This window comes from Cannabis sativa, chromosome 2 (assembly GCF_029168945.1).
Source record: "Cannabis sativa cultivar Pink pepper isolate KNU-18-1 chromosome 2, ASM2916894v1, whole genome shotgun sequence".
Lineage (NCBI taxonomy): Eukaryota > Viridiplantae > Streptophyta > Magnoliopsida > Rosales > Cannabaceae > Cannabis > Cannabis sativa.
In genome coordinates, this window is record NC_083602.1 from 59,477,902 (window position 1) to 59,493,351 (window position 15,450).

Here is a 15,450-nt window from a genome sequence, read left to right on the forward strand (position 1 = left end):
TTCCCCTCCCTCTAAAGCTGGGAAACTTGTCTCATCAAAATGACAATCAGCAAAACGTTCTGTAAATATATCTCCAGTTGTGGATTCGAGATATTTAATGATAGATGGAGATTCATACCCAACATATATTCCCAGCCTCCTTTGAGGAACCATCTTTGTTCGTTGTGGTGGAGAAATTGGAACATATACTGTACAACCAAAGATTCTTAGATGGGAAATATTTGGCTCCTGACCAAAAGCCAATTGTAATGGGGAGAATTTGTGATATGATGTTGGCCTAATGCGTACAAGTGCTGCAACATGTAAAATAACATGTCCCCAAGCTATAATTGGGAGTTTTGTTCTCATAAGTAATGGTCTTGTGATTAACTGGAGGCGCTTAATAAATGATTCTGCTAGACCATTTTGTGTATGTACATGAGCAACAGGATGTTCTACATTTATCTCTATTGACATACAATAATCATTAAAAGCCTGTGATGTAAATTCACCAGCATTATCAAGGCAGATTGTCTTGATTGCATAGTCTGGGAATTGTGCTCGTAATCTGATTATTTGAGTAAGCATTGCAAATGCTACATTACGAGTAGATAATAAGCAAACATGTGACCATCTAGTTGATGCATCTATCAATACCATAAAATATCTGAATGGTTCACATGGTGGGCAAATAGGCCCACATATGTCGCCCTGAATTCGTTCAAGAAATCCAGGGGATTCAATTTTAACCTTTACCGGTGAGGGCTTAATGATTAACTTTCTTTGAGAACAAGCAGCACATGAGAATTCAATGGATAATAGAATCTTCTGGTTCTTCAATGGATGTCCATGTGAGTTCTCTATTATTCTACGCATCATGATTGAACCGGGATGGCCTAACCGGTCATGCCAAATAACAAATGAATTTTTTTGGTTTGTGAACTTCTCGTTCATAATAACATGAGTTTCTATTGTACTTATACGTGTAACATACAAACTTGAAGACAAACCAAGTAATTTTTCTAATATGCACTTTTTTCTTGAAACAATAGACGTAATGCAAAGATACTCAATATAATTTTCATCTATTATCTCAATATGATATCCATTACGACGTATATCTTCGAAACTCAACAGATTCTTTTTTGATTTGGTAGATAATAAGGCATCATCTATAATAATTTTTGTTCCTCTAGGCATCAATATAATGGCTCTTTCGGAGCCTTCAATTAAATTTGCAGTGCCTGATATTGTATTAACATTTGCCTTCATTCTTGATAAATTTGAAAAATATTTATCACTTCTAAGTATTGTATGAGTGGTTGCGCTATCCACCAAACACATATCATCACCATTATTTGTAGAATCATGTATAGGATGACAATGTCCATTACTTGGTTAGAGACTCGTGCTGATAACGTATTATGTAATATGATAATTTAGAGAAAGAAAATAGAGAAGAGATGAGAATTTTCTTAGTATTTTATTCCAATAGGTGATCTCCTATTTATACACATACAAGACTCAAATATTAAGAAACTAAGAAAAATGGAATGTTGATTACATTAATGCTAATAAATAAAAGATTTGGACATCCACATAATTAATAATATTTATAACAATTTATTGTTTTTTTTTTCTTATTTTTAAACTTTAACTAATTTTCATTTTCATATTTTTTTGCATTATTTATTTATGGTATAAATTTTATGCCATAAAAAAGTAAATTCTACTACATTTTTTCATATTTATAAAAAAATCCCAAAATTTATATCAACACTCTCGTACGTGGATTTGACAGCGAAGACTTATTTTCATGTTGTTTACAATTTTCTTGAACATTGGTACAAAATTGTTACAAAGTTACAAAGTTGAAACAAGAAATCTCAACTGCTTTTCCTACTAATTAAGGTCTAAATAAATTAAATCAATTCTCAGTTTCCAAGTAATACTATAAAGATAAATACTATTTTCTTTTACTTTATTTTCAACTAATTAGTATGAAAATTAATGACTTTTATAATATGAGTACGTAGGACTAATATAAGAAAAAGTGAAATGTATCACTAAATAATAAATAAAATATATGTTTTATCTTTTTTTAACAAAGAAATGTTAAAATCATTGCTTGCAATACTTTTATGCATGTAGAATAAAAGAAATAAGTGAAGCCTTTACTCTTCCCAAAACCATAAACAAAAATATAAAAAGGAAAAACAACACTAAAATTCTTTGTTGCAACAATTACAAAAGTGAATAACAAAAAGAAAAAAAATATTACACTAAGAATAGAAAAAAAAAAAGTGTGGGTGCAACATAAATTTGAACCTCTTTTATCAAAATAATAATTATAATAAATAAATTAAAATTTTATTTTCAGAACTATAAATAATTTGATATTTTTTTTAAAAAAAAAATTATAAGTGGTACTAGTTAACTGCAGTGTACACGATAATGAAAATAAAATTAAACTAATAAATTCTTTTGGATGCCAATGCAGACAGGGACGGATCCCCATTAAGATTGATGTGGGGGCTATAGCCCCCATGAATAAAAATATTGCCTTTTAAAAAATTAAATGTAAATTTTTTAATTTAATAATTATAGGCCAAAATAGTAGAAAAACCCCCCACAAAATTAGATAAATTTAGTAAGAGTGATTATAATGTAGCGATAAATATTTTCTAACAATTCTTGATTGATTAAATAAAGTGTTACAATGAGATGTCACAAATTTTAATCTAGTGGGGGAATGTTATATATTTGTTATTTAACAAATATATAATAAAGATTAAAATGTAGCATATTATATATTATGTGTTGGAGGTTATATTATATCATTATAGTATAATAATACACATAAATTGTAACAAATGAGGAGTTACAAATCTGAAACAGATTGTAACTTAAGGATCAAAAATTGATAAATATATAATTATGTGAGTTGTTACATATAAGAGTTATGGAATTAATGGGATAAGTTTCTAGCTGTTAGAAACTGCTACAATACTCAATTATATCATTTAAATGGGTATTGGGACGTTGAGAAATGATTTAACTCGGAGAGGAGTTACATTTTGAGTTCTCAGAAAATAGTTGTTTAATAGTTGTTTGTATAATGTTTTATGGTTATTTTCGAACATCTAGAACCAGATTTTTGAAAACGTTCATAAACGTATACAAATTAATTGAGCATGTTTCCAGCTCTCTTGTCCAACGTTTTTATCTCATTAAACACAAATTAATGTGTTGGTAACAGCCATGTGATGAAGGAATTTGATTTTCAAATGTGATCCTCATAACACTATAAATAGAGGGCTTTGGTTCACTTGTAGACAACAACAATTTTCTATCTTCTAAACACTAAGCTAGAAAATATTGAGAGGCTTGTTTATTCCCAAAAGCATTTCCATTCTGTTCCCTAAGTGTTCTTTATAGGGGGAAATAAGCTTTTTGGACAAAGGTGTTTAAACCTTGTTCAAGCCTTTGGTGATCTCCCTTTACTTACTTGTGTTCTTCTTCTTCTTCTTTTTCCTATTTGTTTTCTGCCTCTTCTTCTCTTTATTATATATATATATTCTCTTTTTGCTTTTACATTTATGTGTATATATTTGCTTTGAGTTGTATCTTTGTCCTTATATTTTCTTTCTCTTTATTTGTATTTTGTGCTTTGGGATTGTAACTTTTATTTAATCTATAGTCCTTGTAATTTTATTGCATAGAGTTGTAATTTGCTTGGTCTCTTTATTCATCTTATTGTTATTTTTCTATTAATATCTCATATTTTTCTAATATTTTTATGATAAATAAGCCCATACAAAATAAAAATCCTGAGTCCGTCACTGAATGCAGATAGGGTGTGTACCAAAATATTAGTTTAAGTAGTATAATGTAGACTTTACCTTATATTTTATAAGAGAAATTTTACGTTAGGATTAAAAGGACGCTAAGTTTTTATCAGTTGCTTTGATTTTGTGTTTCATTATAACCAATACGTTTCTACTTTATTTCAAAAAAAAATAAATTAAAATAACTTTAAATTTCAAAATAATAATAAGATAGTTTATTTCTGCCCTCTTACATTTAAAGTTTAATTTAAAGTATTACATATACATACTTGGATTTTTCTCTTTTGAGAGAAAAGTACATATATTTCTCTTCTTTTGCCTTTCAATTAATAGAAATTCCTTACTTGCATATTAATTATATTCATAACGTAAGGAATGAAAAGAATGAACTCTAAACAAGAATAAAACACAAAAAAAAAAGGATATTTACGGAAAAATTTCTTTAATATTTATAATTATTACACATGTGACTCTAATTAAAAAAATAACAGTAAAAGTATCTTATTTTATGATTTTGTTGCATTTAAAAAAAATTGTTTGCAATTTTCTTTTAAAATTAAGTTTGGGATGAGTTGAATTATGAGTGTGATTAATGTCTAGTGATAGAATTTGCTATTCACTAATTGATTGATATAGTCTATATATATGTAAGCCTATATTATACTCATATGTATAGCACTTATTTCAACAAAATAAATAATAAAAAAATACAAACTTTTATAGAGCTCAACAACAATTGTTCTCATCATCATTTTAATCAAATTTAGATTAAAATTGGGTAGCTAGCTTCCACTTGTGTTCCAATGCCTTCTCCAAGCCCTGCTTCACCATAGATTCCTCTGTAGAATTCAAAGACTCCCGAAGTTTCTTGCATTTGTCAAGACCAGCATGGTACTCATCAATCTTCTTCTGCAGCTCAAGTATCTTCTTTTCTATTTTCATTGGGAACTCAATCTCAACTAATTTTCGTAGCTGTTGATAATAGAATTCTCGTGTGATCTTCCATAGAAATTGCCACAAAAAATCCACCTCAAAACGAGCATCATTACTTGCAAACAATAAATAGTGATACCATTGTTGAAGAAGATTTTTAGTGATGTCAGCGACCAAAGTAGTATGCATCTCTTTCATTACTTTACATACAAAGTAATACCCAATGCTATTGAACTCTTTGGAATAATACTTGTTACTAATGTCTTCGTATTTGTGAAGCAAGTATTTCATAACAGAGGCCAAATTAAAAGGTATGAAATAACCTTTTATGCCAACAATCTTCAATGCTAGATCACTCATTTTTATTCCCAACTTCTTTTTGAAATAGATGAATTGAGACTCTTTGAAGATATAATGCATGAAATCAGATTCTGTAAAACTAGAAAGTTTTAGAACCTCATCTTCTTGTGACTCAACTTCAACAGTCTTGTTTCTCTCTTCATCCCAGTAAAAATGATCCTTCAACCTGTCTAGGTCACGACGAGTTAATTTATGGATTAAGTCTTCTAAGGTGTTTAGAGATGATGTGGGGTGTAGTTGTAGAGTTGGATAATTAATCTCTTTATTAGGGAATTCCCAAACATCTTCTCCTAAAACTTTAAGCTTCACATCTCTAATATCACCTTTTAATACATTGATCACCTATATATATAAACAAAATATTAGAACTCATCAATATAAAATAATAGTCTGATTTAACAAGACTACTTACTATACTTGAATTCAAATATATTATAACTAGTTATTTTTTATTTTCAAATATAAATTAATGCTCTGGGACTAGGGGTACTGTGGACATTGTCCCACATAGAATAAATGGTAGAGAATTGAACCATATATAAGAACATAGGCTACTCCACTCATTGCCAATTGGTTTTGAGATGGAACCCCATGATTCTCAGCATGGTATCAGAGCCATATCCCTTGCGGGCAAGTGATCCTATGCGATCTGCACCTATACAGATAGTGACCATGTCCACTTTGATACGGTTCAAGATTGATGAGCAAAAAATAGCCATCATCTTGAGGGGGAATATTGTGGACATTGTCCCACATAGAATAAATGGTAGAGAATTGAGATATATATATATGAACATGGGCTACTCCACTCATTGCAAATTGGTTTTGAGATAAAATCCCATGATTCTCAATAAGGGGTAAGGGTAAAATCAAACAATAGGACATTGAGGAAGAAATTCCTCTGCATTAGTGGGTTATGTTATGTCTTGGGTGCTAACCCGCCTTTAAATTTTGTCGAATATGGCGGCAGGGGGGAATTGAGAAAATGGGTTGCTTGGTGTGCTTTTGGTTCGATTCCAATTGGAAGAGCAACATGATATGGTGGTCTGAATAGTGATTTTGTGTGTTTTTTTTTTTGGACAAAAAGCCATTGATTAAGGTGCCAATTTGGAACTTAACTAAAAATAGGGAAGTCTCTTTTAGTCAATAGCTGCCAAATGAGGTTTTGTTTTATTGATGAAATTGATCAAGATGTAATAGTGACTCATTACTATGAATGGAAACCAACCTTTTGTTCAAATTGCAAAGGTATTGGACATCTCAAGGAGGTGTGTAGGGAGGGGAAGGTGATCTAAGTTCCATTATTTATGGAGGGGGAGATCCTCCATTAATAGATGGATAGAATCTTATGCTGGAATGTCCGAGGGATTGACAGTCATAGTAAGCAAAATAAAGTAGGTAGTTTTTTCTCGCTAAATGTTAGGCTAATTTTAGCCTACTTTTTAAGTGTCTTAATTCATGCTTTCTTGATATGTTTACGTGTTTTTGGAGTGAATTTATACTTGTTTTGCTTGCTTTCAGGTTTGAGTATATGTTTTGGGGCATTTAGAGTGGAATGTGGAGAGAAAGTGTTTAACCAAACTCAAAACACAAGTTTTGAAATTGTATTAGGATCGCAGCGCTGATGTCTTTTACAAACACAACAAGAAACGATCACATATTCAAAATCAAAATTTTACTAAGGGCATTTTTTGAATTTGGTGGGAAAAAGGATTAGGTCGTTGTTTAATAAGATGAGAATCGCAATTTTTAGAGGGAGAGACTTTTAAAACTTAGAGAAGAGGAAAAAGGAGATTGGAGATTTGGAGCAATTGTGACAACCCCAAATCTAGTTTTTTCTCTTCTCTTTTAGTTTTCTGGTTTTATTATGTTTTTCATAGATTTGATTATGATCATGTTGATGGAGATTATGAGCTAAACTCCAATTTAAGAATTTTAATGAGATTGTTTGAAACTTTCTATGGATTAATACTATTTTGATTTTTCTCTTCAATTGATGTGTGATTTATTTATATTTGTACTTATAACATGTGTTTGATTAGCCACCTTATGCATTATTTATGATTTCAATACAAAATCTTAAAAGTGAGCGTTAAAAATGCTCTAATTGAATAGACATAGGTTTTGACACAAAATGAGAGTATTTGTGTAGCTTGTGTAGCTTTTAAATCATTGCTTAATGCTAATTATATGTGTGTTCTGAAATGGAGGATAGTATCATATAATTTATAATCAGCTATCATACTAGATAGAAGAAAATCATCCATTTGCATTATTGAAATAGGAAGTAGAATCAATTGAAATTAATTTCCATATATATAATTTCATAATTAAATCTTATTTATTGTTTTGTTATTTACATTGTTTTCATGTAAAAATTTTGGAAGTGTCTAGGCAAATGATTCATTGTAAAATTAAACCAAAGCATGGTGAAGAATTCTATATCACCATCAATCTATGCCTTTAATGAAGCATCAAGGAAGGAAATTTTATGGGAAACCATGAGAGGTTTTGCAAAAGAGTGTAAGGGGTCGTGGGTTGCACTTGGAAATTTTAATGCCATCATCACATGCAGATCCGGATGAAATTTTGAGTGTTTGGAAGATTTTGAGTTATTGATGTAAAGTGTTGAGGCTGCTTTTACAACTCTAGATGATAGAGTTGATAGAGTTGTGGCTAACTCTAGATGGATGGATAGATATCCAACCCCTAAGGCTAGATTTTTCCTTAAGGGAGATTTGATTACTGTCCTTGTCTCTTTTTGGTTTGAGTACAAGGAAAGAGGCCATTTAACTTTTTCGACATGCTGTGAGCATCACGAGTTTCACCGAAGGGTAGATGAAGCTTGAAAAACTAGGTTCATGGGACTCCAATGTTTGAGATTACTCAAAAGTTGAAAAAAAAAAGTTACTCATACTCAAAGCATTCAATAATTTTTTTTGGGGAAGGTAGCTAATCATGGTACATTGCTAGAAAGCTATTCAAAGGGATCCTCATAACATTGAGTTGGTTAATAAAAGAGGTTCAAGCTCCTTAGAAGTATAAGCCAAGCTCACAATGCTTATCTTTCAATGCTTTCTCAAAAAGCAAAGCTGGCTTGGGCCAAAAATGACGATGATAATTCTTAGTTGTTTCATGGTAGCTTAAAGAAGCAAAGAGAGCAAAATTGAATATATGCAATTAGGAACACTAATGACAAGTGGGGGATGACCCGAACAGAGTCAGTGAGGCTTTTTTAGAGTTTTATTCAGAGCTTTCGGGTCCAAATATGCGAGGCATGAGAAGAGTAAATGTAAGAATTGTAAGAGATGGGCCAACTATTACTGATGTTGAAGGCCAATTTCTTACTTGACCTGATTCTGCAGAGGAGGTGAAAAATTCCTTATTTGATATTTCGAATTCCAAGGCTCTTGGACCGGATGGTTTCAATAGCAAGTTTTTCAAAAATATGTGAAAAATAATTGGAGACATAACTAAAGCTACTCTTTCCTTCCTTCACTCCGGAGCTCTCTCAAAAGAGGTAAATGCCACAACTCTTACTTTATTCCCCCAAAGTAATTTTCTTATATATATAGTGCGAGACTATTGAGCGTTTCAATGTGGTGTATAAGATGGCTAAAAACATGCTATACAATTGTTTGAGGCTTGTTTTACCTAATATCATTAGTCAAGATCGGGGTGGATTTTGAAAAGTTATTTTTAAAATCAAAATATTTTATATAGTTACAAAAAGATTTTTTTTAATGATATTTAAATACTTTAAAAAATATTTTTCATTAATTATTTTTATGTAATAGTTATCCAAACAATAAAAATAAGTCAAAGTTTATACTTATCTTATACTTTTAGCCATAAGAAAAAGTAGAACCTTAGCCAAACAGATGTAACAGTTAAAACTCAATTTTTTTTTTTAAAAAAAAACTAACTGAAAAATATTGAAATCAGTTAATGATTACACATAAATATCTTCTTTTTCTTCTTTTTTTTTTTGCTATAAAATGTTAGAATGTTGTACATCCATTACCCAAATATCATACAATTTTAGTAAAAGCAATTGATAAAATAATAGCCTACAACCCAATTAAAAGATATTTCTGTTGAAACCTCGATAAGGATTAGAATAAAAAAACTAGTCAAATAATCGGTTGCCTAATTTTCAGATCGTTTAACAAAAGAAAATAAAATAAATTAAGATAAAAAATATTATAACATCACATCTAACCTTAAGAAAACCTATTCAATTTTTTCCACTTCTCAAAAGACAAATCAGTAGAAACTATTGTAGTAGGTTCATTCAACACCTTAACTTGAATACTCAACTAATGTGCAAGATACGTAACTGCACTACTCACAACTCTCTTCAACCGCAGAGAACTTGTTATTTTCAACAACTAACAATGATTTGATGTTGAGCCATCGAAAAACTAAGAAGACGTATCAGCAACGAAACAAAAATCATGTCAAAGAGACAAGACTAATCGTAGTAGTAAAAACCTATATCCAATTACAATAGTGAAACCACGATATTGACCAATCCACGCCTAAGCCATGAGGGCCAATGGGCCAGGAAAAAAGACAACATCCGACAACTAAGGATTTAATAAGAATGTAAAACCCTTGCAGATGATATAAAATATTTTGGGAAGCCCGCCCTAATGATAGTTTAAATAATTTAAACTACCCAAATAATTTTGGAAAATTAATAAATATATCTCTTATATCATAAAAATTCTTAAAATTATTGAAAAATTATATAATACATATAAGATTAAAATTAGACCTAACTGCTTGAAAAATTCAAAAGCAAATATCTTAATTAGCCTAAAATATTATATTAAATATCTGAATTAATAACATGAATCGTGACATACCTCAGATATTACACAATGTACGTGAGCCACATATTTGCACTTGGCACAATAGTAAACGCGAAGTCGTGGATTTCTTTCTTCTTCACAAATGTCACAGTAGTAGTCACCAAAAGTATCATCGATGCATGAATCAACAAGATTTAGACTATGCATATGACTCTCGTGCTTTATGATTGAAGGCAATGGACCACATAGTAAATGGAGTTTAAAATCACAGTCCAAACAACCAAATATTGAGGAATCAGTTTTATGAAATTCATTGGAATCAGACTTCATGACTAATTGCTTCAAGCAATTGTCATAGACATTGCATTGATCATATGTAGTGTGTATTTTATCTAGAAAGCAAAGAATGTGTGGATGATATTCATAACTAATGGTTCTTTGTCTTCTCAAACCACATTTAAAACACAATTGAAAATTACAATTGTGAGGACAATCATAATATAAGGCTGGTTTGGAGTATCCACAAACATTGCATTTACTATTGTGCCATTTCATATGTAGGGAGAGATGAGTGTGATTATTTGGATGGTGGGAGAATTGGATTTGTTGAGGTGATTGGTCAATGCATTGTTTATGAAGAAAATACTTACACACAATGCACCCATAATAAACTCCAATATCATCTGATGATTGACATGCAAAGCAACTAACATTCATATCATTTGTTGATGTGTCAAAAAGCAGTAGCAAGTGAGGATGGGTAGAATGTTGAATGCAATGTTGGCCTTCATTAGGACATGTTGATATGGAATTTGTTGACATTTGGGTGCATTCAACATCCATATAAAAATCACATTCATCACAACTAAACATGAGATACTTTTTGGGCAACTGGCCACATGAATGGCAGAATGATTTGAAACGTGGTTTAAGAAAGAGGTGGTGCTGAGGATGAAAATGGTAATTGATTTGCTTTGGTAGCTTTTCACATGATTTGTGGACGTAATAGTCACACGAATCACAAACATAATAATAAGGATCATCAGCTTCACTAAAAGACACCACACACATTTCACAAACATTATTACTGCTCTTCTTATCATCTTTTAGGAGCATAATATGATTACTGGGACAGAAGCGTTGAGTCTCCATTTTTGATCTATTTAATTGAAACAATAATAAAAAAATTCATTAATAGCTCAGCTATAATATATATATAAATTAGAAGCAAATAATAATTTTATATAAATTACATACGAGGAACTGAATAAAAAACTAAAGGCTTACTATATTCAGAACTTCAGCACCCAACTTGAAATCAAAAAAATAAATAAATCACTCCAAAGAGCTTAATTTTAATTTGTATAGAGAAGAGAGTACACTAATTTTGCTTTTAATTTTTCTTGAGTTATTTCTTTTACTCAGATTTGTAGTTACTTTGTATTTGTATTATCTTTTATAGGTGAGAAAAATAGAATAAAGTAAATAAATTCTTTCCTTGCTACAATAATTTATTATTTCTAAGAAATTTATCTTCTATGATAATTTCTTTGTAACTTTAGTATAACTTCAAATGAATGATAGATATGTATTAATATTAATTAGTTTCAATCAAATTAAAAATTAGTTTCATTTTTTTAGTATTAATAAAGAAAACTTTTTTTTAAAGATTATATAAGAGATATTTGTTTATTTCTTTTCATACATTAGATGTTAATAGTTATTTGAAAAAAAAAAAGACTAAGAAAGTAAATATTTCATAAATAACATATAAAAAAAAATATTTTTTTTCTTGCAATATAGGTTTTTAAATAAAAAAAAACACTAATAATATTAAAATGAAGTTATCCCTATTAGGTTTTTTTATTCTTAAAAAAAAAAAAAACAAAACCTCTTGTCTTCCCAAACCAAAAATATATACAATATATTTGAACTTCTTTTTTATTTATTCACATTATCACAACAAATAATAATTATTCAATTTTACAACTTGTAAGGAATTCAAAAAAAAAAAAGTAAATGTGGTTGTTTATTGTATAGTAGCATTAGCCGTTATTATTTATTTGTCTAACTTATTATTTTACAGAAAAAAGGAAAAGAAAAATAAAGAAGAAGAAGTTTTTTTTTATGAGAAGAAAAATGAAGAAGAAGTTAAAGTAGAGTATTGTGTTTAAAACAGAAAATTAAAATTAGAGCATATTTTTATTTTATATTTTTATCTTATGACAGTTAATAGACAATTCCTTCCTTTGCCTATTGATATAATTCTTTGCATATAAGTCAGTAAAAAGAAAGAAAAATTCTTTGCATAAGGACATAGAAATGTGTAGGGAAAAAAATATTCTTTTCTTACAATAGTGACAAAGCATAGATCAATAATAAAAAAGAAACATCATCATAAAAATTAGTTGGTTGTAATCTTTTGCCTAGTTAGAATTTTTGTCCCACAAATTTTAACATGTACTAATCGTACCTTTGAACTTTGAGGCTGGTAAAATTTTTTTTCCCAAACTATTGAAATTGTTAAATTTAAGAACTTTCATCTAATTTTACTAACATGTGTCTAACGTATAGATCACACTACAAAAAATCTTACTTTTAGTTATAACAAAACTTGTGACAAAAAGTAAAAAGGTTGTGACTAATTATAAATAATCATTTTTATCATGTTTTGACTAAAAGGTCCGCGGCTACAAGTATTAGTCACAAAAATTACAATTTGTTGTGACTAATTGTAGTTTTAGTAACAATACTTGTTGTGACTAAAACTAAATTAGTGACAACTTGTATCTCAATACTATGCTTTAGTCACAAGTAACATTTTGTTGTGACTAAAAGTCACATTTAGTTCGATTAGTCTTTCGCCCCTATACCCAAGTCAGACGAACGATTTGCACGTCAGTATCGCTGCGGGCCTCCACCAGAGTTTCCTCTGGCTTCGCCCCAATCCCGAATACACACTGTGTGGTTTGTGACAGTGAAGCTGAGAGCCACCACCATTTATTTTTTTGTTGCAACTTGTCTCAAAGGTGTTGAATTCTCTCTTTCAATGGCTGGTGTTTGAAGGTTGGTCCAAGAACTTTGCTAGCTGGAGTGTGTGGCTGGGCAACACTAGGCCGAACATCATTGAAATAATTAGAGTCCTTATATTGGCTGCATCGATCTACCACATATGGAAAAACTGAAACAATTGCTTGTTCTCCTTTTTTTCTAATACTGTAAATTGTATAGTGAACAAAATTAAAAGTGATGTGAAATATAGGCTCATCTTGATAAAAGATAGGAAAGGTTCTAGAGAGGAGAAGAATTTACGTCAAAGATTGATATGTAATTATTAGGAGTTTTCTTTGTTGCTTCTCTTTGGAGAAGTGTATTGTGGTTGTATTCGGTTGGTTGATTAATGAAGTTCTTTTCCTCTTTGATAAAAAAAAAGGTCATATTTAGTCACAAATAATTATGTTGTGACTAAACAGTTGTCACCAAAAGTAACAATTTTTTGTAGTGAGATGAAGGTTCAAGAGATACAATTTAGTACTTGTCAAAGTTTGGGAATACAATTTGGTACATATTGTTAGGCTAAAATTAGTCTAAGTTTCAGGCCATATTTTCGGTTAGTTTTCACTCTTTGTTTCTAGTTTTAAGGCTATTTTACACTTGATTCTTTTGTTTCAGGTCCTCGGGTGTTTAAAGAAAGTATGTACAAGAATTGAGGACAAGTGGTGAAAGAATTGAGAAGAAAAACCAAAAAAAAAAAAAATGTGTGCTGCCTAATCCCGTCGCGACGGGAAATGTCCCAGTCGCGACGGGGATTGCAGAAAGAATCTCGAAAAAAAGGATGGTTAGCCCCGTCGCGACGGGGGCATTGCCAGTCGCGACGGGGACCCCAGTGACGGGATTTTTGGGCAGTTTCGTAATTTCACGAATTTTAAAGATGAGACTTGGTTTAAATAGAGGGAGTTCGTGAAAATTAGGGTTCATTCAGAATTGGAGCCCTAGAAACAAAGAAGGAGGCTAGAAGAGCGGCTTGTGGCGACCCGGATCAATTGCTTCAACTAGTTCTTTCTTTTCTCTTTAATTCTTCTATGCTATTTTCTGTTTCAATGTTAATTATGGATTTGATTATGGATGTTTTGAACTAAACTCCTATTTAGGGAGGATGATGAATGTTGTTTTAAGTTTTGCCTAGTTAATGAATAATTGTCATTCCTTCAATCTTGATTGTGAAATTATCTATATTTGTGCTTAATTCCATGTGTAAGATTGATCACCTTTTACATGTTTTATGATCTTAATTCAAAATCTGAAAAATGAGAATTGAGAATGCTAAAATTGGATAATCTAGGTTTTGACGTGAAACGAAAGTATTTGCATAGCCTTTGTGATAATTAGATTATTGCTTAATGCTGATTTCATGTTAGTTTAATTAAGAGATTAATTAGAGAACATGTGATTTAGAACCTAAAAGATCTGAAAAGAGTTAGGTTGATTTATAATCTGTCATTCACTTCAAGAAAAGGATAGCAATTAGGCATTAACGATTTGGTAAACTAACAACAGGATTCTTCTCCCTATTTTCTCATCTTGATTAATATTCTTTTGTTATTTTAATTTTATGAATTATTTTATTGAATTCATAAAAATTATTGATTTTCCAGATAGAATCATAAGTATAATTTAGTGGTAGTTAATCCAATTCCCTGTGGTTCGACCTCACATATGTGAGTTTACTACTTAATTGCGTATACTTGCGTAGTGATCATAATTTTTGTAACAAGTTTTTGGCGCCGTTGCCGGGGAATTGTATAAAGATTGATATTACATAAAATTATACTAACTTCTACTTTGGTTAATTCTTTTTGCTTATTTCTAATTTGTTTCTTTTAGATTAAATTTAGTAATATTATTAAAAATTAAATTTTGTTCTAATTTGGTTTTTCTTTTTAGTTTTAGTATTAACTTTGTTGTTTCAAATTTTTATCTTTTTAGTACTAATTTAGTTTTATTATTTTTTTTTTTTAATTTTACTAATGTTTTACTTATGAGTTTGACCTGCAAGATAAATCCAGATGCTATATCTTGAGGATTTTGTCCAACAACACAATGAACCATTCTATTCTGCTTGGAGGAGATTTAAAGAGCTTGGAGAGAGATGTTATCCATGTTGGGTTTTATGCCCTAAATAAAACTCTTTACAATCTCATTAGTAATCAATATAAGAAATTCGAAGTGATTAATGTTTGCATGAATTTTACATGCTAATGGTTTAATATGTTTATTACATTTACACACAGAATCAGTTAAATCTAGATCATATGTTTATTCACAATTACAGTATCGTCAACATAGTGGAATGTGATTGTGATCATATGAATCAAAAGACTAAGTCCCTGTTTCATCAGTGTTTTGGATTTACACTAATGTGATAATCAGCGATGATGTGTACTTACACTTGGAGTAAGTGTTATGTTCTTTCCAGGACATTAGTAAAGTATACTAGTTTCAAATGTATGGAG

The 15,450-nt window shown here is 30.2% G+C and overlaps 1 protein-coding gene across 1 annotated transcript; it reads right to left on the bottom strand.

The window, feature by feature from the left end:
• Positions 1-4,474: 4,474 nt before the first annotated feature.
• On the bottom strand, positions 4,475-11,403 carry LOC115718702 (uncharacterized). Its single transcript, XM_030647527.2, has 3 exons — positions 11,225-11,403; positions 9,992-11,096; positions 4,475-5,462 (listed from the first exon to the last, which is right to left on the bottom strand). The coding sequence occupies exons 2-3, from the start codon at positions 11,087-11,089 to the stop codon at positions 4,596-4,598; spliced, it is 1,965 nt and encodes a 654-aa protein (XP_030503387.2). The 5' UTR covers positions 11,090-11,096; positions 11,225-11,403; the 3' UTR covers positions 4,475-4,595.
• Positions 11,404-15,450: the final 4,047 nt, after the last annotated feature.